Source organism: Aulostomus chinensis, chromosome 24 (genome assembly GCF_037954235.1).
Source record: "Aulostomus chinensis isolate RoL2024-O1b breed Wild chromosome 24, RoL_Achi_v1.0, whole genome shotgun sequence".
NCBI classification, from domain to species: Eukaryota; Metazoa; Chordata; class Actinopteri; order Syngnathiformes; family Aulostomidae; genus Aulostomus; species Aulostomus chinensis.
In genome coordinates, this window is record NC_141343.1 from 15,280,282 (window position 1) to 15,302,500 (window position 22,219).

A 22,219-nucleotide genomic window follows, 5' to 3' on the forward strand; every position below is an offset into this window, starting at 1 on the left:
TCTGAGTGCCTTTTAAGGTGAGTAAAAGTAGTTAGCCATTAGCTTCTTTGCTATGAGACAGCGTAATGTCCAAATACAAATGGACATGAGGGAAAAACAGTGTATTAAGACCAGTGCTGCATTGAAATTGTCAGTACAAAGTTTTAGTTAGCTTGTTTGACTGTTGACTTGTTTGTAAATTTGTCTTTCTGTGGTATAGCCAAACATTGACACAGATTTAGCACCAAGCTAGCTAGTCTTGATTTACCATTTAGTTTTGACTTTAAATCCTAACTGATTGGACAATTATGTACGTACAGTGGTTTTTAAAATTGTTATAATTGGTACCAGGGAATTATGACATGCCAACTTCATACAATTTCAGTCTAGCTGATTCCCTGCTCCCAGTCATTATGGTAAGCTAAGCTGAGCTAACGTTTCCACTTTTACGTGGCTCCAGCATTGTATTTTAAAAGCAAATTGGTGGCAAACTTTTGGCAGTACTCATGCAGTTGAACACATTTTGAATTGTGAAAGTGTTGCAAATGGGGAGGATACTGTAGTGGTCCATTACATTGGCTACCAACGTGGGGGTCACCAGTTCAAAACCCTGTGCTACATGCTTGGCTCAGCTGGGCATTTCTACAAAGTCTGAGTCTGAGGGTGGGAAGCTTGGTAAGGGTATGTTTGCTGCGCTGGTGCATCGCCTGGTCAGTTTTTCTTTGCACGATTGTGCCACCATTCATGACCGGCAGGTTACCTCACACTAAATTACTGTTTTATAAAGTCATCAAAGACCTTTCCTCTCTGCCCTCCCTCATGCCTCTGACCCTCACTCGTCCTCTTTTATTGCTTGTGATCCCAATATCTTCCACTTTCATTTACCGTCAACCTCTTGCACCACCTCAACTTTTCCTCCTGCTGTCTTGATCCAAAATAGAGATGTTCACCTTTTATACACCTGCCTCAGAGCAGGACTGGGTGTACAAAGTAGTTCACTCGTGGGGAAGTTTTTCATTTTGTTTCATTACTCATTAATTTTGGGTTTTACCTCAAAGGAACTCATTTATTGTCCATCGTCCCCAGAACCTGACAAGAGGACAGATACCCTCCTCTCCTCTGTACCTCGTGAAGGAGCTTAGACCAATGGTAGTTAGCTTAGCACAATGAATGGAAGTGGATGGTAAGTGTTAGCATACCTTGGTCAAAAGTCACCAAATGGATCAGTTTCAGGATGTTGGCTCATTTAGAAGTAATCCTCCTCATCCTCTCTAACAAATCGGCCATGATTAGTCGTAGCATTCGCTCAAAGTTTTGAGGTGCTAAATCACTGTACCTCAGGAATGTATTTCCGACTAGGCGCCAATGCTAACGTAGTATCTTGTCATTTCAACTGTGTTACTTTATAGCCAGCGTTATGCACAACTCTTGTATTAATGCAAGCAAAAGAGAAAAAATGTATTTGATGATTTTTTTTTTTTTACAGTGACATGCTAACTCTTCCCATCCACTGTCATTCATTGTGCTAAGCTAACTAGATGATCAGGTTTCCCTACAAGCTCTGTGTTCCTTGAGTTTGTCACCCATTTGTATATCTTTATATCCCCAGGATCCTTTAGGCAAAACTATCATTCTTTTCTACATGAACCCTTGGTGGTTTCCTGCCCCACCACCACACACACACACACACACACACACACACGCACACACACACACACTCATCTCCCTCTGACTGTCTCACATCTGTCACTAGTGTTCACCTCCTTGTCCTTTCTTATAAATACATTTGAATCATGAACATTGTTCTCACCCTCACGCCCCCATTCTCACCGTCTCCAGAGACCTCTGCTAAGGAGGGTCTGCTGCTGTGGTGCCAGAGGAAGACTGCCCCCTACAGGAACGTCAACGTGCAGAACTTCCACATCAGGTGGGCCTCCAGCGCCCATCTGTGGCGTCAACCAGAAACTGCAACTATTATCCTTGATTTTTCCTTCAGTCTGCTGTTGAATCTTGTTTCCTGTTCACTAGTTGAACAATCCCTCTCTCTCTCTCTCGCTCTCTCTCACTTTCCTGCTTCCATTCTTCTCTTCATCATCCGTTCCCTTCATCCTCTTCCTCTCCTCTCAGTTGGAAGGACGGCCTGGCTCTGTGTGCCCTCATCCACAGACACAGACCTGACCTCATTGACTACTCCAAACTGAGAAAGGTGCCCTGTTCTCCCTTTCTTCCTTCTTTCTTTCCTTTCCTCCTTCCTCTGCTACATTCTTTCATATTACAGAGTCATGATGACTTAAATTCACTGCAGTTTCTCTGCATTTCAACTCCTCAGTGAATCATGATAAGAGCTCATTAACACAAGTAAAATGCCGGTGTAGTGCTTAACCTAGAGGGGTTCTTGTTTTGCATTTTATTGTATAGTAAAACACAGAATTTGAATATTTCTAACCCAAAAACCGAAGAACATACATGCATTTGCAGCTAACAGCTTGAAAAATCGGTCTCCTCTTTTCTGACTGGCTTTCGATTCCCCCCCCCCTTTTTTTTCAAAAATTTTCATAGTTTAATGGTAACTGTACCCACTGAGCCCCGTCCTAAAAAACGAACACATTCCTAAATAAATAAACAAATATTAAATGAATATATAAAAAATAACTTCACAAAATAATGTTTAGACACAGTAAAGGTGACAAATCACCATACTTTTTAAAATCTCACTGTATATTCAATTTTTTTTAAATTTGTGTTTTTATCTTTTTGTCTTCTGCTATTGCTTTGTTTCTCTTCAATTTGAGGAACATGTTGCTGTATGTCTTTTATGGTTGTAAAGCACTTTGCAGTGTCCAGTTTGGATTATTATTAGCAATAATGTATTGTAATAATATCAGTTTTTGAGCATTTACAGAAACATAAAAAAACGATGCACATCCAACCGAACCTCTTTTAAACAATTTCAGCAGAAGTCTGCTCACCTGCTGAAGCCTGCCAACACTGTGCTGTGTTATTTATTCATCGAGAGTGAATCCCGCTCCTATTTCCTTCCTGTCATTGTGCATTACACCCTATTTAGTCCAGTTGATGAGGTAAATGATCTCACCCGCCTGCGTCTGCCTGCAGGATGACCCCATCGGTAACCTAAACACCGCCTTCGAGGTGGCTGAGAAGTTCCTGGACATCCCCAAGATGCTTGACGCCGAGGGTGAGGCTGTGGACTCATCGGAGAATAAACTTGTCCACAATAATTAAAGACCCTTCTTGATTGTGTTATTTAACCTTCAGATATTGTGAACACACCCAAACCTGATGAGAAGGCCATCATGACCTACGTGTCCTGCTTCTACCACGCCTTCGCCGGCGCAGAGCAGGTAATGTCAGACCTTAAGAGTGTAGCGGTCGGATTTATATACAAGTGGACAAATGAGTCTTGCTGCGTGTTTGGAATGTCTTAATGTCAGAATAAATAATGTCCTCTATCTGTCAGGCTGAGACAGCTGCCAACCGCATCTGCAAGGTTCTGGCCGTCAACCAGGAGAACGAGAAGCTGATGGAGGAGTACGAGAAGCTGGCTAGTGAGGTGTGAAGAATAGCAACTCTAAACTTCATCCCAACTCTTGGTCTTTATAAATTAGCATAAATTAGTGAAGTAAATCTTTGTTGGGCTGTTGTAGTTGCTGGAGTGGATCCGCCGTACCATCCCGTGGCTGGAGAACCGGGTGGCCGAGCAGACCATGCGTGCCATGCAGCAGAAGCTTGAGGACTTCCGTGACTACCGCCGCATCCACAAGCCACCCCGTGTCCAGGAAAAATGCCAACTGGAGATCAACTTCAACACCCTCCAGACCAAACTGAGGCTCAGCAACAGGCCTGCCTTCATGCCCTCTGAGGGCAAGATGGTGTCGGTAAGTAGTGACAGTTGTGATTCTGTAGTGTCAAACATTCTGCTCAAACCTGCAAGTTTCTTGGTTCCTCACACTAAGTCCAACATTGGAATTGTAAACATAGCTCCCATACATCCCTATAAAGGGGGGCAAATCACAGTCTCTCTGTCTTCCAGGATATTGCCAACGCCTGGAAGGGTCTGGAGCAGGTGGAAAAGGGCTACGAGGAGTGGCTCCTGACTGAGATCCGCCGCCTAGAGAGACTCGACCATCTGGCTGAGAAGTTCAAGCAGAAGTGCAACATGCATGAGTCCTGGACTGCCGGTAGGAACCAAGGGGGAGTGAGGGGGAGGAAATCTCGTGAATCTTTAGTTGTTTTCTATTGCACTTGTTTCTCATAACAAATGTTTCTCTTAACTGGAGAATAAAACTCAATACTGCAATTAAATTGCATTTTTGGTTCAACCAAGTTAGTTATAAAAAGGGGGTAGGTTCTCTACCAGTTATACGGACTATGAAAACGTTTTTTGATATAAGCTTTGTGTCGAGCTGGAACCATTTTGCGGGTTCAGCTAAAACATGGCACTGTGTGTTACAGGTAAGGAGGACCTGCTGTCCCAGAAGGACTTCGAATCTGCCTCTCTGATGGAGATCAGAGCCCTAATGAGGAAGCACGAGGCCTTTGAGAGTGACCTGGCAGCCCACCAGGACAGGGTGGAGCAGATCGCTGCCATCGCTCAGGAGCTGAAGTAAGGGAGGCGGGGAACTAGAGGACTGCACGTCCGTCTTCCTGTTTATGGTCATGTTAGTTTGTCTTGAGGTCTCCATTGTTCACTGTTGTTTTGAGACAACCCATAGAGGGGCGGTTTGAGTAATTTTTCAATGTTAAGGTCATGGGGAGGAGGAGGAATGGGAGGGAATGATATGGAAATTGTAGGAGGAGAGTGTCTGAAGTTTTACATGAGTCCTAAAAGTAGGAAGATTCAGTGACTACAGAGAAGAACAAAAGATACAACAGACGAGTGAAAAGATTATTAATGAGAGGCATGAAAAGATGAAAGGATGGTTCACACGGTGCAGAAAGCTCAGATCTGCCTGTTTCCTTATTCCTCACCACTCCTCAGGGCTTTCCTCACATCGCTTTTAGAGGATCTCTTTGATGCTATACACAGTATATATAATGTGAACGTGTATATGTGCCACTTATAATTTATCATTCATGACTTCAAAAGCAGATACTGTGTCCTCAAAAGCAAAATATCTGAAGGGGCACACCAACTTTGAGGTGAAGGCTCTCATTGTCCATTGTCCCCAGATTCAGACAAGAAGATAAAGGCCCTTCTCTGGGGAACTGAGACCCAAGCTAGTTAGCTTAGCACAGTGAATGGTTGTGGATGGGAAGTGTTAGCATCACACAGCCTCTTTTCTCCACTTTTATACATGAATATCGATAACATTAGTGAGAGACCCATATTCAACTTTGTGAGGGAGGATGCAGAGGATTATTTCTGGACAAACATCCTGAACCTAATCTACTTGATAACTTTTGACTGAAGGATGCTAACACTTGTCATCTTCTACCATGCATTGTGCTAAGCTAACTAGCGTTGGGCTCAGTTCTCTAAATCACAGAGGACAGAAGGTTCTCTATCTTCTTGTCTTGCGCTAGGGACGATGGGCAATGAGAGAATTACCATCTTGATAGCTTAAATTTGAATGCTATTTCTATAAAGAAGCTGTTCTGTGGTATCAATTAGATGTTCCTTACTGTTTTTACTTCGTGGTCCCCTTCAGTGAGCTGGACTACCACGACGCTGCCACGGTCAATACCCGTTGCCAGGGCATCTGTGACCAGTGGGACAACCTGGGCACCCTGACCCAGAAGAGAAGGGACGCTCTGGAGGTACTTAAAGGGACACATGTCAGCTTCTAAGACAGTCAGTCCACTCAGTGATCTATTACACATGAAACTTGTCTATATATTCATATTCACTGTATAAGCCTACAACTATGGGGGAGAATAAAGACTGAAGTACTCCCTCAATGGCTAGCAAATGTAACTCCTGTCATTCAGATGAAATGCATTCAGACGCCTGAGAACCTTTGCTTTTTCAATCCAGGGTTTTCACTGACAGTTCCTCTTTAGACATTGTTCATCATGTGCACTTGAAAATGACAAAAAAAAAAAACAGTGCAGATTTTGCAGGACTTGTAAAACAGGACAGAAGGCATTGAATGGGACAATGCAATGTTGGTAAAGTTGTGTATCTGTGTGTGTGTAGCGTGTGGAGAAGCTGTGGGAAACTATTGACCAGCTGTACCTGGAGTTTGCTAAGAGGGCAGCGCCCTTCAACAACTGGATGGACGGAGCCATGGAAGATCTGCAGGACATGTTCATTGTCCACAGCATTGAGGAGATCCAGGTACGAGAGCCCAGAACCTCTCTGAAAGCCTGACTATGGTGGGATGATATGATATCTACATATATGGTTGCACTGATAATCTAAAATCTGAATTCTTCCCCTCCTCTTTGTCTTGTGTCCAGAGTCTGATCACAGCTCATGATCAGTTCAAGGCCACTCTGCCCGAGGCGGACAAGGAGCGTATGGCCACTATGGGCATCCACAACGAGATCCTGAAGATCGCCCAGACCTATGGAATCAAGCTATCTGGAATCAACCCATACACCACCCTCAGCCCCCAGGACATCAGCACGAAGTGGGACACTGTGAGTTCAATGAATTCTGAATCCTGCAGTCTCTGATTGTACCAAAGAAGTTCTTCTAAGTCTTTTTGATGTGTGTGTGAGCAGGTGAAGCACCTTGTGCCCCTCAGAGACCAAATGCTCCAGGAGGAGGTGGCCAGACAGCAGGCCAACGAGAGACTGAGGCGCCAGTTTGCGGCCCAGGCCAACATCATTGGACCCTGGATTCAAACCAAGATGGAGGTACATTCTTGACTACTAAACACTATATGATCTCAGTGTACTTAGACAGAAGATAAGTGAGGCTTTTCTTTTAATGTCAACTGCAAAAAGACTTGAAAAAAAAACAGTAGGGATAAAAGTCTCTTTTTTCTAATTTTGGTTTGGATCCTTAAGTCAGGACCTAACCGTGTCCAAGGACCCTTCATTAACTGCATCTTGTGCAAATTCTCGTCTGTAGGAGATCAGCCATGTGTCAGTGGACATTGCCGGCTCTCTGGAGGAACAGATGAACAGCCTGAAGCAGTACGAGCAGAACATCATCAACTACAAATCCAACATTGACAAGCTGGAGGGAGACCACCAGCTCAGCCAGGAGTCCCTTATCTTTGACAACAAGCACACTAACTACACCATGGAGGTACGCCCGAAACTGACCTGCAAACTTGACTTTATTTCTCCACCTCTTGTTCCTGGAAGTGGGTATTAACTCGTATGTGCCTCCGCCACTGCAGCACATCCGCGTTGGCTGGGAGCAGCTGCTCACCACCATCGCCAGAACCATCAATGAAGTGGAGAACCAGATCCTGACCCGCGATGCTAAGGGTATCAGCCAAGAGCAGCTCAACGAGTTCAGAGCCTCCTTCAACCACTTTGACAGGGTGAGGCCATCAAGCACTGATCAACAGGGCCCGTGTAATCTTTGGTGATCTAAGGTGCTATTAAAAGTTTGTTGAAGTAATCTGACAGTTTTATTTGTCCTTTGCAGAAGAGAAATGGCATGATGGACCCAGATGACTTCCGTGCCTGCCTGATCTCCATGGGCTACGATCTGGTCAGTCCAGAGAGGAAACTGCACCATCAAGTGTTTCTGTGGATGCAGAAGTCAATGCGTATATTAACAACTTGAATTTTCATAGTAAGGTGGTTGAACTTTTTATTACAGGGTGAGGTGGAGTTTGCTCGCATCATGACCCTGGTGGACCCCAACAACACGGGTGTGGTGACCTTCCAGGCCTTCATCGACTTCATGACACGCGAGACCGCCGAGACAGACACCGCAGAACAGGTCATGGCCTCCTTCAAGATTCTGGCCTCAGACAAGGTGAGCCAATGAAAACCATAGTATTTTTTTAATTTGCACCCAAAAACATTTACAGCTGACTTCATTACACAGGACAATCAGGCAATGTTTAAGTGCTGTTACCGTACATAGCGGACTGAGATTGTGCAGCCGAAGCAAATCTGTTCGCGTCAGTTACAAAAGTTGTCCTCTTTCTCTCTGTCCCTCTCTCACTCACATCGTCCTGCCTCCCTCCAGAACTACATCACAGTGGAGGAGCTGCGCAGGGAGCTGCCACCCGAGCAGGCCGAGTACTGCATCAGCCGCATGACCAAGTACGTCGGACCCGACATCCCCACTGGCGCCCTGGACTACATCTCCTTCTCCAGCGCCCTCTACGGAGAGAGCGACTTATAAACACAGCCCCTTCTCTCCATCTCCTCCTCTTATCCCTTCTTCCCCAACCTCTCCGATGTGGAGAGAGCCAATTAAACCCTTCCAGTGTCCTTCTCCAAGCTTGTCACTTTTCCCCTCTTTCTTCCCGCCTTCTCCGTCCCTGCTCTCATGCTCAGAGAGGGTGAGGGTGGAAGACTTTGCTCAAATCTTAGAGGCTTTTGTTTCTGTTGAATGTGCCAGGCAATGCACTGTACCAGTAAAAATACTAACACGCCTTCCTTCAGGAGAGGTTCACGGAATAAGGAAAGAAAAATAAACGTTTGAGCAAAGCCTCCTGCCTTCCCCTTCTCTCTAAGATGACATTTTTATTGTAGAAGGGTGATTAAAGATGAAAACGTGATTGAAAAACAGCTGGTTGGTCAGTTGGTTTGGTTGGTTGTGTATTTGTGCAGCTGCATGCTGGTGTTGTTTAGTGACGCTGTCTTTGTCCTTCATCTTACAAAACCACTGTGCCTTTTAAGAAGTTCCATTTCAGGTTAGAAAGCCAGGAAATATATAAACACCAACAGCACTGTGACTCACCTGGGAGGTGAAAACGAGAGCACAAAAACTTTGAATGTTTAACAAAATAAAAGCACTGTGGGTATCGAGAGGCAAAAGGCTGGACAGGAATGAGCCCACACGCCTCTCTCCTTGTTAGTTGTATTTTATTTGTCACGGAGAAGGACGCAGGTAGAGAGCGGCGGCGTAGAGCAGCGAGAGGGTTTCAGGAAAGTTTTGGACAAACTTAAGAATCGATAGCGTACGTGGGACCGTCCCATTTGAGCAAAAGAAAGGTCAGCCATGATAAATCAGTTGACTCCTGCCTGTGCGTGATGATGATATTTGAATTTGTGCTCCATTCTCCTCCTCCTCCTCCTCCTACACTCACCAACAGGTAAATGAAAAAAAAAGCACAACTTGAAATAAAAAAGGAAAATTCTACTTCTCTTCGGCGGTTGTTGTGTTGTCCTTTGTTACCTTCATCATTTCCAGAGACGCAGCTTTACAGGATTTGCTTCACGGCTTTTGAATGAAAGAGTGAATCAACGATATTTGTGAGTGTCATGAAACCATTTGAAATTATACTCAATGTCCATTTATCATTACGAAACTGTATCAATATCCAGTATTGCTGCAACACATTGATGGTACAACGCTCTCTTCTTCATGTCACACGCCTTTTCCCAGGAATGCCTCACGGATGATGTATTTCTGTAGTCCAACAGGAAGTTAGCATCTCTGCGCGTTCCCTCAGGGTGAAGTGCCTCGAATCGAATGTGTCACTTTCACAGCTCCAGTTTGCTTGACTCGGTGGTTCAGGGGGTTCTGGCCTTTTCCAGTTCCTTTGATTTGCTTTCGCCTTTGAGCAAAAGGTCACATGGTCCGAATAGTGAGGAGGAACGTCTTTGATGACCCTCCTGTCCTTTAAAAGGAGCTGTGATGTCATTCGTAACAGTTTACTACGTTTTACTACAGTTCATGTGCTTGTGAATTAAATTTTGAAGACTGTTCTTATTTTGGCTGTTTCAGGAGGAAAGTGTATGTTGTTAGCGTGTGACGTAGATGCGCAACCTCGTAACGCCACTCTGATTGGTCGACGCAACGCAAAGCATGACGGACCAGGTGTAGCGGAACTGAGGCTAACAGGGAAGGCGGGATGTTTTCTACTCGGAACAAAGAGGGAAAAATAACCCAAAAAACCCTCGGTGAAGACGCTGAAGTTTCAGGCTGGAAGATAAAAGTCTCAGAATCAACGCAGACCACCTCGGGCGTGTTGCGAAACTCCGAATCAAGTCGGAGTCGAAGGTATTTGTTTTTGCCCTGTTCGAATAGTGAATTCGATGACGGCTGTTAAACTTCGTTGTTGTGGGGGCTGAGTGGAGGATGGAGGTCTGCTGTAGTTTAGCTCAGCGTAGCGTTGCGGTAGTTTTAAGTTGTAGTGACCAACACTTCCGCCTCCTGGTCAGCAGGGGTCTCCCTCACTCCTGCTGCCCGAAGTTCCTCAACCGTTCCGCAGGCGACTTGCTGGAATATTATGAACATTTAAAATGAAATGTTTTCATAATTATTTTATCAATATAATTTTTTCTGTTAGTAAATTTAGACTTGGAGTTTGCACCTTTCTAAAGAAACCCGTGGATGTTTTATTTTTTTTAGATATTTTTTTTGTCTTAAAATTTGCTCTTTCACCTTTCAGAATGGATAATCTTAAATATCTAACAACTGGTTTGGCCAACAGCAAGTAAGAAAAAAAAACATAATTATGTGAATCACTTTTTTTTTTATTCTGAATTTTATGTAGTTTTTGTTTATCAATATAATATTCCTCATATTGTTTCCTCGTCGTTTGTTGAGCACTGATGAAGAAATATAGTTTCACTGGACCGTATTAAAAACTGGATTGTCTGTTGGAGCGAATATGGTGGCGGTCTGAGGCGTTGAGCAGAATTAGCTCCTCGCAGAGCTTTCATTTCGCGGTTTCATTTCTTGCGTCATCGAACTGCATTTGTGAGCTTTTCCCACCTCTCGCTGCCAGCTGTCGTCACACCTCAAACACCTGACATCCAAACCTCAGGTTCAGCTTTAACTGAAAAACAAATCAGCCCAGTAATCCGACATGATGAGAGGAAAGACAAACTTGTGGCTGTGTGAGTAACGGTTCTTGGGTCCAATGTGATTAGCAGCACGATAGCAGGAGTTGAATAACCCCTCCCCCCGTCGTCTCGCAGGAAGTACAAGAGTCGTCAGTTCTCTTTAGAGGTGAAAAGGGTTCAGAAAGGGGTTGAGCTGAACGGACAAACCTTGTCCGTTTCCATGAGTCAGGATCTACTGAAGGATCCGGCGACTATTCCTCGTGGACACAGCAACCCTAAACCTGCCGGGATGCCAGAACTACTTCCAGCTGCCCTCAGTGCAGGAAGACCTTCATACCGAGGCCTGGCCTGGAGATAAGCACCATGTTAGCAGCTTTAGTGGAGGAGCTGAAGAACTGGAACTGGACTCCAGGCTGCTGCTCCTGCTGGGCCTGAAGATGTGGCTTGAGAAGTTAAAGCCTTCAGGTCCTGTTTGGGTTTGTCCCGTCTTTCTGTCCAAGTACCCGTGGAAGACCACCATCGACAGAAGGGCCCTTCGTTGTTCGAGCCGGACAGACTGATGCAGAGTCAAGTAGATGTGCCAGTGTCTGAGGGAACAGAAAAGCAACACTTTTAGAAGAAGACGGCCATATTGGAGACATCCAGTCTCAGGTCCTGAGATGAGAGAGCCTGAATGGTTGTCGGTACTGGATATTGGAGCAGAGGTGGCAGTCGTGCCGAAGAACATCACCAGAACAGGGAGCAGATCCGGAATAACCTTGGTCTTTACACATCGTGGGGTCACCTGAGGTCTCACGTCCTCAGTCCTTCAGAGTCTGCATGTACCTGGACCACAACGGAGGGGTTTGGTCCTTCTCCAGTGTCCCTAATACCATGACTCTCCAGACCACATTGACTGCCTCCACATGTCGTACTTGAGCTTTGTTACCTGTGCAGAGCTGCGTCCAAGTTCATTCAGCTCAAAAGTACGCTGCCGCAGACCTTTTTCAAGCTTTGAAGAAAAACGGAGTCATATTACGTCCTGCTATTAATATCTCTTTGTTGTCACAAGGGGGCGCCAGAGTCCTGTCACCCACAGACGTATGGCAGGTTAAAGCGCCTCCACTCAGGTTTTATAAGAAAATGTTGTATATCCTGTATATTAAATTTAATTTCTGAATCAACAAAGTAGAACTTGATTCCTGTCTCTGTTTCACGTCAGAACGTTTGATCGTGGGTGAGCACGTCAGGCCTCGTTCATGCACTCAGGACAGATTTTCTGTTACCTGTTACGTAACTGTTGTAACCTTCGTTGTAGTCAGACAGACGGGAGGCAAAGTCTCGTGGTTCCTCTCTGGCATCACTTGTGTAACAGAGGTCTCGGAGGTTGCCAGTTTAAACCCTTTCGTTCTTCCAAACAACAACTCAACCTTATTTATTACGACTGTTAAACTTGCATCCAAACGTAGAACCAAGAGAGCTGACGTTCTCGGGTGCTTGGAGCGCATTCATGCATTCACGCTGCTTCAAAGTGCTCGTGTAAGTCGTAGCCTACACGTCACGGTTGAACCTCCAATGTGGCAAAAGCTTCCTTTCATTTAAGAGGCAATTTGGCAAACGTCAGAGGTAAACGTCAGAAACTGATTTTCTAGCTTTCTCAGCGACTGCAGTCAAGCTGAACTCTTTCGACATCACTTTGTCACTGACTGAGAAATTCTTGTGAAACTAACTTTCAGGCATCTGTTGTCTTAGTGAAGTAAACAAACGCTCAGAATTTTGTCTGAATTTATGACTCTTCAGTTTGTTTCATACGACAAACTGCGCTACGCTCAAACCCCCCGTTTTCTCTGCGGTCCTACACAACAGTTTCAAAGGAGTAGTCGGTGTTGTCTCGTTTACATTCTTGTGAATGAAGTAGAAGAACCAGAAGGTCCCTGGTTGGAAACCTCCAGGCTTCCTGCTTGATGTAGACAAGGACTTTCCCTCAAGGGACCACTGGAAATCATAATATTCTATTACTGTTTATAGTGTATTTTCATGAATTTTATTTACTATTTAGAAGAAGAAGGTATTTTTGATCTTCAAGCTGGCACTCGTTTCTTCGCCTTGGTCTTATTTTGACAGAGTTGATGTTCAGTCCTTCGGACGTAGGAAACTTTGGTCCCCTTCGATGTGAAATACCGGATCCAAATAAGGAGACACTTCAGCACAACATCATTTATTGAGGATAAACGGTCATCAGTCTGATTTGTGCACGTGTTCGATTGCGACTGATAAAATCCATCCTAGTCAGCGTGGAGACACTGAGGATTGTTTAATACAAAATGATACACATCCAGCAACCATCGATGAAGGAGAACATAAATTCACATTGTGCAAACTAAAGTATCGGAGCTGATGCACTGCAGCAGCCATGAACAGAAACTCGACGATTATCGGAGGAGGCTCGATTATACCTTGAATATCCTGATGTGAAGGGTTAACATTCAGCTGTTCTTCACACTTGTTTGTTCAATTCTGGTGAAAGTGCAGATTGATATTTAACATTTGCAGCGTCAAAGAAACATTCTGGTTGGACTTTCATTTTGCTTTCTCGCCTGAACTCGGAGAGGAAGACGGTTCAGTAGATAAACCCGGCTGTCATGGTAGCTTCATCTGAATGTCAGCAGAGCTCTGTGACTGCAGTACTACATTTATACTTGGATCACCGTTTCTTCCCCACATTCTCTCAATGGCTACGTTACATGGACGGAAACATTCCAGTATGACCGCCGGTAAGACGACACTCTCAGTTAGACGCTGCCATGTAAACAGCATTTTCGAACGACCTAACATGAATAATGACATCATAACTGAAGAATTTCACTATTCTGAATTTAGTCGCACCTCAAACTCATAAAGTCCCAATTGTATGTTCGTCGTCCAACCTGTTAAACAGCACATGGCACTCAGTTTTAAGCGCAGTGGAACAGGTGCTAACAGATGCTAACAGACCCCATTGCTCGGACCTTCTGTGCTGTGCGTCCACCATATTGGAGAGCTTTGTACCCAAATTCACCACTAAAACAACAAACTATAGACAAAATCAATATATACAAAAGAGATGATGTAAACTTAAACACAAATAAAATATAACACTGGCCAATAATTAGCCATTAGCTTTTTATGTGCAACACAAACAATAAATGCTGATGGCTGTTTTGTTATTTTACTCCGTACATCCATAATTCACCTTTCACAACCTGCTAAATCAAACAAGGAGAAGTTCACTTGATAAAAATACTACAATGATTCCGTAATTCAGTTCAACCATCAAATGCTAGCTGTTAGCTTGTTCCCACGGGTGAGTGGACAGTGCATGTGCTCATGGTAGATGTCCAAGATGGCGGACATTCATATGCAGCACCCACCTAAGGTGAGCACCTGTTCTAATGATGGGACCATTTTTTTTTGGTATTATTGACAAGTTAACAATACTCGATCATAATTGATATCTGATAATAACTGATAATTGATCAAACGCAACACAACTGTAACGGGGGCGTGTTTTCGGTTGTTGACAGACTTCGTTGTGTCGCTCGTAGACAGGAATGTGAATGAAATGTTGTATCAGAAACTCAAGTAGAAATGTTAATGTAGTGTAACTTAGACGAGGGTCGTTAATAAAATGATTCCCGTCCATGTAAACAAAGTCATCTACCTTCCTCTCCTTGATTTCCGTTCTCTCCCAGTCAGGTAACCAACACAGTGTAAACAAAAACAAACAACATATCTGCACTACGTACAATGAAATGTTGAATAATTTAAAACCTTATATACATAAAAAAAAACAAAAGGCCAAAAGTGAGGTTTAAATGGTTAGTGCTATTTTTTTAAATCTCTAAAGATTTCTCATTTATACTCCTTTTTACTATTTTTACCATCAGTGATATGCATTTATGTACGTCATGCTACTTGAAATATATGGTGAAATATACAGTGTAATGCTTCTCTCTCGAGTGTATTTAGCTCCTACGTCTAAGCGCCAGCACGAGTGTGTAGTCGTCACATCACATGGTGGATGTGTGGTGCTATGAGCCAAAAACATGAGGCGTTCCAAGTGCAGACATTCTAGTTAACAACATGCTGTATCTAAGTATTTCTGTTCGGTGGCGGCGGTTTACACAGCGAAGCAGAGGCCACGGAGGCTAACGGGATGATGTCTAGTGTGATTATGCTTTTTTCAGGTGATATTGTGTTGAGTTTAAAGTGTGTCATTTAATCAAAGCCACATCTAACAGCCTCTCCCCGTCAGACCACCTTAGTCCCATCTTCCTGTCTCTGTCTAGCCAATCAGGGAGCTGCGTCTTGATAGGTCCACATTGCTGGCACTTAGTCCCCTGCAGTCTGACAGCCCGGAGTTGGCGTCCTGAAAATGCAAAAGATTGTTTTTGGTTGTTTTTCTATTCCATTTCTATCAGGCAAAGTTCACTTCTTATATTTCTTCCCCTACTTAAATTGCTAAAGAAGTACATTAGATCATTTCACTCGGTCACAGTTTTTAAATTAAATTTTAAAGCTGGAGTACAAGTTTAATTCAGTAAGCAAAGCGTATTTTGAAATGTTGTATGTCAAAGCCCCCCTTTGACAGAAGTAGCACAAGGGACAAGTTTGCCTCATAGGTTTGGTTTTAACCCAAACCCCATTTTAACAAAATTTGTTGCAGAAAGTGTAAAATGCGCCTTTATGCCTGAAATCTGTCTGGCAGGCAGGAAGCCCCCCTTTACTGCAAACAGCACAAGGGAGAAGTTTGCCTCTAATGGTTTGTGCCAGAAAATCTTCTACCAAAAGTCTATTTTAACCTGAACCACAACATTTTCTGACAGAAAAAGTCAAATGGGTCTTTCTGCCACAAGTCCATCGAGTCCACCTTCACCTCTGTGCGTAGAAGTAGAGGTCGTAGGAGGACGGAGGCAAAAATTCCATTCCTGCCTGGAGCAAATGTGACTGTACCTGCGTGTTCTCCTCGGTGCTCTTGTTGAGGAAGTTGAGGGAACTCGCTCTCTTCATTCTGAAAACCACACACATGCAACTTACTGACATGACTCAACATGGAGGAACAAGAGACATTGTGTCCAGACCAAACCTAAAGCAAAGTTTTTCAATTAAGTGAAGAAAGTCAATGATCCAAACTCCAATCACAAAACTAGCATTTTAAAATTTGTTTGTGTGTGTGTGTTGTGTGCGTGGTGGGGGGTTATTCTGGTGATCTATATGCTTGTTCTGGCCAGAAATGACAAACGTTGGCATCTGCTTATTCCCAGATAAGAGAAGTCAATATTTGCAAAACTACTATGAAACTTCCTGTGGTACCGGATCTGAACACACTTTTACACCTGACTAACTGTAACACACAAGCACACACACACACACACACACAAACACATGCTCGCGCAGGGCCATCTTACCCTGGGTTGCGAGGTTCTTGCGGTCCGCTGCCTTGCAGCTTCTTCACCAGCATCTCGCTGCTCCTTCTCAGGGCATCACGAATCTTCCCGAAGGAGCCGCTGCGCCGCAGAGACCCGTTACCATCCTAAGGAGAAATGAATTAAGATATTAATTATTGAAGACTTTTCCTATTTCCCCGTCGCTTTCTCCTTTGGTTCAGGAAATCCTCCACAGACTCCATACGTCCTAACAGCTTGTGAAGTTTGCCACGTTCAGCTGACCTTTTAACAACTTAACTACTTGACGAAATGGTTTAAAAACCACTTGAACTGACCCCGTTCCACTCAGCCGAGTCGTCCCCCTCGCTCTCTCCTCGCTGTCCCCCTGACCCGTTCACTCCTTCCCTGCTGTGTCGTCTATCACTTCCTCCGGCTCCTCCGTCCTTCAGCAGCTCCACCACTTTGCTCTGGTTTATGGCATCAATACCCTTCGAGACAGAGAGAGAGAGAGAGAGAGAGAGAGAGAGAGAGAGGACAAAGCCTTTCTACAAAAGATCAAGACTGACCTTTAAATCAGTTTAGTTCTATGGTTCTAATAAATCACAACTGGAATGTCGACTGCACTAATCAGGTTATTTAACCAACCAGGCTGTTGAAAAGAATCAGACGAGTAATCTAACACCCGTAATTCAAGCCAGTGTTTGTGTAGCACCTGTTTGCGAGACTTGCTGGCACACTCCTCCAGTGTTTCTGCCGCCTCCAGTTTACCCTGGCGACGGTACAGAGCTCCCAGGCTTTTCAGGGTTGTGTTCACTGTGGGGCTGGGAAACAAGAAGTACAAGAGGAGGTACAGCACTTCTACCAGGTGTCTCAGCTGTAGTTCATTGGCTCCACTCAGCCTCCATAGTAAAAATGAAGGTTGTGGTTTAAGTTGACAGAAAAATCCACATTGCAGAAGTCATCTTGAACCTTCTGACCCTAAATTTTTCCAGAAAATCCAAAAATCCAACTCACCTGTCCACCTTGCAGGCCTTGTACCAGCTCCCATACTCAACGTAGGGACCCGCATCCTTACGTTTGCCCTAAGAGACAGAGCAATGGAGGGAGAGAAGCAGAGGTGGAAACGATAAGGTATGATCATCCTTGAGTGTCTGAAATGTGAGGTAATTTTTAGGCCAGCAGGAAGTTGGCATCTCCAGGGTTCCCTCGACTAGACCCAATGCGATTGTTACATTTGGTTTTGGATTACTGTTATAAATTAGCTCTGTAGCAAACCAAAATTGACAAATGAACACAGCTTTTATGATTTTTATAGCATAATGCAGTAGTTAGAAGTACAAAGCTAATGCTAGGCTATGAATGATCTACAGCATGAACTTGGGACGCTTTTTTTTTAAGATGCAAAGTGTCAACATTCACAGACCTCTCGTCTATTCGTGTTCTATGCAACAGACCAAAATGTTGAATTGTCTTATCTTCCTGGATGTCAGGCATTGAACCAAAAACCCACTGACCTGGAGGTGAGGGGACAGGACATTCAGAGGTACTGCTACTCTGCATCGCTATTATTTCAAGGTGTGGCCTATTTGCATGGTGTGCCTTCTGCTCCTAGTGGCCACAAAGAGAACACCAACCATAAGAACTGACCTTGCTCTCCTCACGCTCCTCTGCGTGCATCCAAATCGGTTTGTTGTCATCTGCATATTAAAGACACAAAGAGAAAAGCTACTGTTTATATGTGGATGTTTCTCTTTCTCACGCTGGACATGTGAGCAGTAAGGGTTTGATAGGCTTACTGCACCAATGACGGCAGGGTAACGTTAACATTAAGCCCTTTCACACGCTTCAGTAGCACAGAATAATCCTCCGACCGGCTAAGAGACCAGAGTCTAAGAGCAGGAATCAGGTCTCAAACAGAGACCATCAAAGGACTCGGACCCCAGAACTGCTGCAAAAATTCCCCTCATCTTTGACTAATTTGTCAACAGAATTGAAGAACACTTAAGAACCCGGGTTTATCCGAGGTGTTAGAAACAGTCGCTGTATCTCTACTTACTATTTACAGATCCAAACTCCTTCTCATGCGCCCGGGTCAAGATCTCTTTGTACAGAGCCTCAGCATCTTTGAACTTGCCCTGCTTCAGGTAGCACGTAGCCTGAGGAGAGACAACGTAGACCCTTCAGTCTCCGTGGGTTGGAAACGCCACTCTATTCACATGACATTACATTCTTAGTAAGTCAATAAACAAAAAGAGTGAAATAGAGCATTAAAACTACAAACAGAACTACATTTAAATGCAGTAGTATTTATTGTGCCTACTAAACTGTGTTCTTACCAGATTATTTTTGGTCTTGGCAACGTTCGGGTCATCTGCCCCCAGTTTGGACTCATAGATCTCCAGTGCTCGTCTGTAGTAGTACTCCACCTCATCGTACTTGCCCTGGTTCTGACACAGCAGTGCCAAGTTGTTGAGCTGCTTGGCCACATCTGGGTGGTATTTTCCCAACACCTTTAGATACCAGGCCAAAGACCTCAGTGAACATGCTGTACAGTGTACACATTCCAGTCTTTACTACATTGTCTGGGGTCCAAGGGGATGTAGGTGCAAAATCTACATGGACGATGTTCTGTCTTCATACCTTCTCTCTGATTTCCAGTGCTCTCTTGCAGAGAGGTTCCGCCTCCTTGTACTTGCCCCTCTTGCCATACAAAACCGCCAGGTTGTTAAGGGTTGCAGCCACAGCTGGGTGGTCCTTCCCCAGGGTCTTCTCTCGGATAGCCAGGGCATCATTCAGAAGATGAGCCGCTTCCTTGTACTTGTTTTGGTCCCTGGCAGATGAAACAGATGCACAACATTCTGGCTCAGAGTCTGAATCTTTCCCCTTGAAGACTGACAGTTGTGTGGTTCAATTTACCCACCTGTATACCAAGGCTAGGATGTTGAGCATGGTAGCGACATCAGGGTGGTCGTGGCCCGATGTTTTCTCCAGGTCCTCCAAGGCTTGTTTGCAGAGAGGCACTGCCACCTCGTACCTTCCCTGGGAGGCGTACTGGATCACCAGGTTGTGAAGCGTCCTGAGGCGGGCCGGGATTTCGTAGCCCCCCTGCTGGGCTGCTACCTCTCCACTGGGCTGAGCTGGGAAACAAATTTAAAACCACATTTGGGGGTTGAAGTTTTGCCTCTTCAGAACTCTTGTACCGACTGGCTGGTCATCAGTTATGAGATCTAATTGGTGGGAGCTGGTCCATGATAGACAGATGGTTCACCAAATCAGCTGCCAAGTGCTTTTTGACAGTGTCTGTCTTTTTCCAAACAATTTTTGTTGCTTTTATGATTTATAGCTTTTCACCAAGCTTTTCCTTTGTATGTTGTACTTGTGTATTTGTATGTCTGCAAAGCCCCTCGTGTTGCCTGGTGGAAGATGAAGTGCTATATAAATGCGTCTAGCTTTGCCTTTCACAGGACGCTGTTTGTATCAAACCCAGAATAGAGAACTGCATGTGCTTTCAGAATTTGGGCCCTCAACATTTCTGGTACTGAAAGGCATGATTGTGCTGAGTGGTTTATTTTGATACTCCACGTATATACGAAGGGTTGAAGGTGTTACATGAAGCACTATTAGCTGTGGGAGCATTTAGCATCTTGTGAGCATTAGCTACAGCTGAGGTCTCCTACAGGATGCGTCACTGATACCGACATCATACCTGGTCCTTGGTCATCATCGTTGGGGAACAAGTCATCCAGACTGTCTTTGGAAGTCTCCCCTCCCCCGCTTCCGCCACTGGAGCTCTGGTTCTTTTCCTCCGAGGGTGAGACATCATCATCAAACTTCTTGATCTGGTTCATGAATTCCAGATGCTTCTTCTCCTCTTCCAGCTGGGCCACGCTCTGCTCGCTGCGCTGCAACTTGTGCTGCGTTCCGGCCAACTCATCACGCAGCCACTGGTTCTCCTGGCAGAGCCGGCGAACCTGAGCACGAAGCTTCTGCTTCTCCGACTCCACAGCGCTCAGGTGGCTCGAAAGAGCAATGATCACCTGGAAATGGTACAGATACTTTTGAAAAAAGTTGGGAAACACTAATCTAGCTCTACTTGTTCCTTCGCCCAGGCTGTGAAAGTCCAGCATGTCTGGTGAAAACAGAGTTGTATTATATAAACTTGTGTGAAACACCACAGCAAGCATGACCTCCTTGTGCCACGTGTGAAGGAATTCCATCAAAGCCTTCCTCACAACTCATTTTCACCAAAATCACGCCTTCACCAATAAAAGAGCGCTAACCTGAGCCTCCCCCAGGCCCAGCTCAATGGCGTCCAAACTCTTGTGGAGCAAACTGGACTTTTCCTGGGCGGCGGGTGGATGGGAGCAATCCAGGAGTGAGTTGATGAGCTGGGCATGTTCACCACGCAGGGTCTCCAGGCCTTGCATGACAGCTTTGGTATTGAGGACGATCTCATCCTGGCTCAGTCGCTCCAGGGCGTCTTCTCGAGGATACACCATGGTGGACATTGCCCAGTTTCATACACACTGTGGGGTTGAGAGAACATGAGTGAGAGGAGAACCAGAGACGTCCGCTCTTGTTGCTTCTTCGATCTGGACCAACACCACGTTCATGTACATTTATAGTAAGTTAAGTCAATATAGTAATTAACTCATCCCAGGGATGCTATCCTTTTTGTCGTCCAACCTGGAAGTTAGCATCTCGTTTGATTGCCTCAAACAAAAGACAATCGGATTAATTGGATTATTGCTGAACTTCGGCTCTGCAGTGCACAAACCTTCAGGTTCAGACAGGCTGAGTATTGCAGGAAACAATATCAGAATTTCAGAATCAATACATTTTAAATAAGCTAGGATGCTAAAATAGACAACTGGTTTTCAACATGGTGGTTGGCTAGCATGTGCACTAGCAAAGAGAATGCTAACAGCTACGCCATATATTCTCACTGGTTACAATGGGAAAGTTGACCAAAGAGAAAACTGAGGAGCGGCTCACACACACACACACACACACACACACACACACACACACCCCAACTGATTCTGAAAACTTTGCTTTAGTCGAGACCTCTTTTTTTAATGAATTGGGACTCGAATCTAGAATTGGTAAGAATTGGAATCAGTACATTTCAATTGATATCAAACAGGACGGTTTTGGATAGCTAGGTATCAGTGCTGATGTTGTGTATAGAAACAAGTGTATTTGGAATCACATTTTAGAAACATTGTGATTTTGAACAAGTAACAATTTTCTTAAAATGCCCTTAAACCATACATGGACAGCAAAGAAGTGACTTGAGCCAAACTGGCCAACACTGATTGATGAACAAACAACCACCGGAGGCCCAGAGCAAGGATGAGCTGCTACCATCATGCAAACCTGAATCAAACTCCATGTTTCAGCCAGTTGACCTGAAAGTCATTGACTTTGATGTCCAACGGCTCCAACTCATGTCTGAGTTTTAGGACTCATTCCTGCCACTCCACACTCAGGATTCACAGGATGTATCGAATTCGCATCAAAACATCGCGATCAAATCGGAAGCGTATTTTACCGCCAAAGGAACCGCCGAATCGTGAGGAAGGCAGGGCGGCAGCGGCCTCACGGAGACTTCCTCCCTCTTCCTGCTTTGATGATGGAGGTGCACCTGTCCTCCCCCTGCTCTCTCCCTCCCTCCCTCCCTCCCTCGTCCCTTCATTCACTGACTGCAATGCACCAAGCTCTCACCTCCTTCCGAGTCCACGGACGCAGGACGAGACAGCGGGGCATCCAGCAACTACGCCATCATGTATGTCTTCGTCCTAGACCGCTATTTAGGGTGCCAAATGCAGCAGAACCAGCCGCGGGGCGGTGGAGGCCCCTAGCCGGGAGGACAAGCATCGCTCGGCCCGGCAGCAAGGTGATCGAACCGGGAAGGACGAAGATTCCGCTGCTGGTTTCCA

The 22,219-nt window shown here is 44.9% G+C and overlaps 2 protein-coding genes and 1 long non-coding RNA gene across 6 annotated transcripts in view; 2 read left to right on the top strand and 1 right to left on the bottom strand.

The window, feature by feature from the left end:
* The window catches only part of actn3b (actinin alpha 3b), a 35,789-nt gene extending 26,581 nt beyond the window's left edge, over window positions 1–9,208 (top strand). Inside the window, exons 7-23 of the mRNA XM_086197475.1 lie at window positions 1,819–1,906; window positions 2,107–2,185; window positions 3,094–3,175; window positions 3,256–3,341; window positions 3,458–3,550; window positions 3,645–3,875; window positions 4,031–4,178; window positions 4,453–4,603; window positions 5,649–5,757; window positions 6,137–6,277; window positions 6,400–6,582; window positions 6,667–6,801; window positions 7,019–7,198; window positions 7,293–7,439; window positions 7,547–7,612; window positions 7,724–7,882; window positions 8,099–9,208. Of these exons, the coding sequence (XP_086053601.1) occupies window positions 1,819–1,906; window positions 2,107–2,185; window positions 3,094–3,175; window positions 3,256–3,341; window positions 3,458–3,550; window positions 3,645–3,875; window positions 4,031–4,178; window positions 4,453–4,603; window positions 5,649–5,757; window positions 6,137–6,277; window positions 6,400–6,582; window positions 6,667–6,801; window positions 7,019–7,198; window positions 7,293–7,439; window positions 7,547–7,612; window positions 7,724–7,882; window positions 8,099–8,257 (2,237 nt within the window). The 3' untranslated portion in view covers window positions 8,258–9,208. The remainder of the gene's footprint in view (window positions 1–1,818; window positions 1,907–2,106; window positions 2,186–3,093; window positions 3,176–3,255; window positions 3,342–3,457; window positions 3,551–3,644; window positions 3,876–4,030; window positions 4,179–4,452; window positions 4,604–5,648; window positions 5,758–6,136; window positions 6,278–6,399; window positions 6,583–6,666; window positions 6,802–7,018; window positions 7,199–7,292; window positions 7,440–7,546; window positions 7,613–7,723; window positions 7,883–8,098) is intronic.
* A 561-nt stretch (window positions 9,209–9,769) lies between these two features.
* LOC147238862 (uncharacterized) lies at window positions 9,770–17,995 on the top strand. 2 transcript variants are annotated; one of them, XR_015111805.1, is made up of 4 exons: window positions 9,770–10,084; window positions 17,307–17,408; window positions 17,768–17,820; window positions 17,890–17,995. It is a non-coding gene; the product is annotated as an uncharacterized LOC147238862 (long non-coding RNA). The 2 variants fall into 2 exon arrangements; XR_015111804.1 differs by having other exon boundaries at window positions 17,768–17,992.
* klc2 (kinesin light chain 2) overlaps window positions 13,063–22,219 on the bottom strand; it is a 9,528-nt gene continuing 371 nt past the window's right edge. For 2 of the 3 annotated variants that reach the window (XM_086197477.1, XM_086197478.1), the window contains exons 2-14: window positions 20,558–20,803; window positions 19,984–20,314; window positions 19,198–19,414; window positions 18,918–19,107; window positions 18,614–18,787; window positions 18,334–18,433; window positions 17,925–17,974; window positions 17,292–17,359; window positions 16,990–17,098; window positions 16,613–16,765; window positions 16,299–16,423; window positions 15,844–15,901; window positions 13,063–15,259 (exon numbers count right to left, since the gene is read on the bottom strand). In XM_086197477.1, coding sequence (XP_086053603.1) covers window positions 15,176–15,259; window positions 15,844–15,901; window positions 16,299–16,423; window positions 16,613–16,765; window positions 16,990–17,098; window positions 17,292–17,359; window positions 17,925–17,974; window positions 18,334–18,433; window positions 18,614–18,787; window positions 18,918–19,107; window positions 19,198–19,414; window positions 19,984–20,314; window positions 20,558–20,785 — 1,887 coding nt within the window. In that variant the 5' untranslated portion in view covers window positions 20,786–20,803 and the 3' untranslated portion in view covers window positions 13,063–15,175. Of the gene's footprint in view, window positions 15,260–15,843; window positions 15,902–16,298; window positions 16,424–16,612; window positions 16,766–16,989; window positions 17,099–17,291; window positions 17,360–17,924; window positions 17,975–18,333; window positions 18,434–18,613; window positions 18,788–18,917; window positions 19,108–19,197; window positions 19,415–19,983; window positions 20,315–20,557; window positions 20,804–22,004; window positions 22,206–22,219 lie in introns of those variants that run through there. The other variant, XM_086197479.1, reaches the window with a different exon arrangement.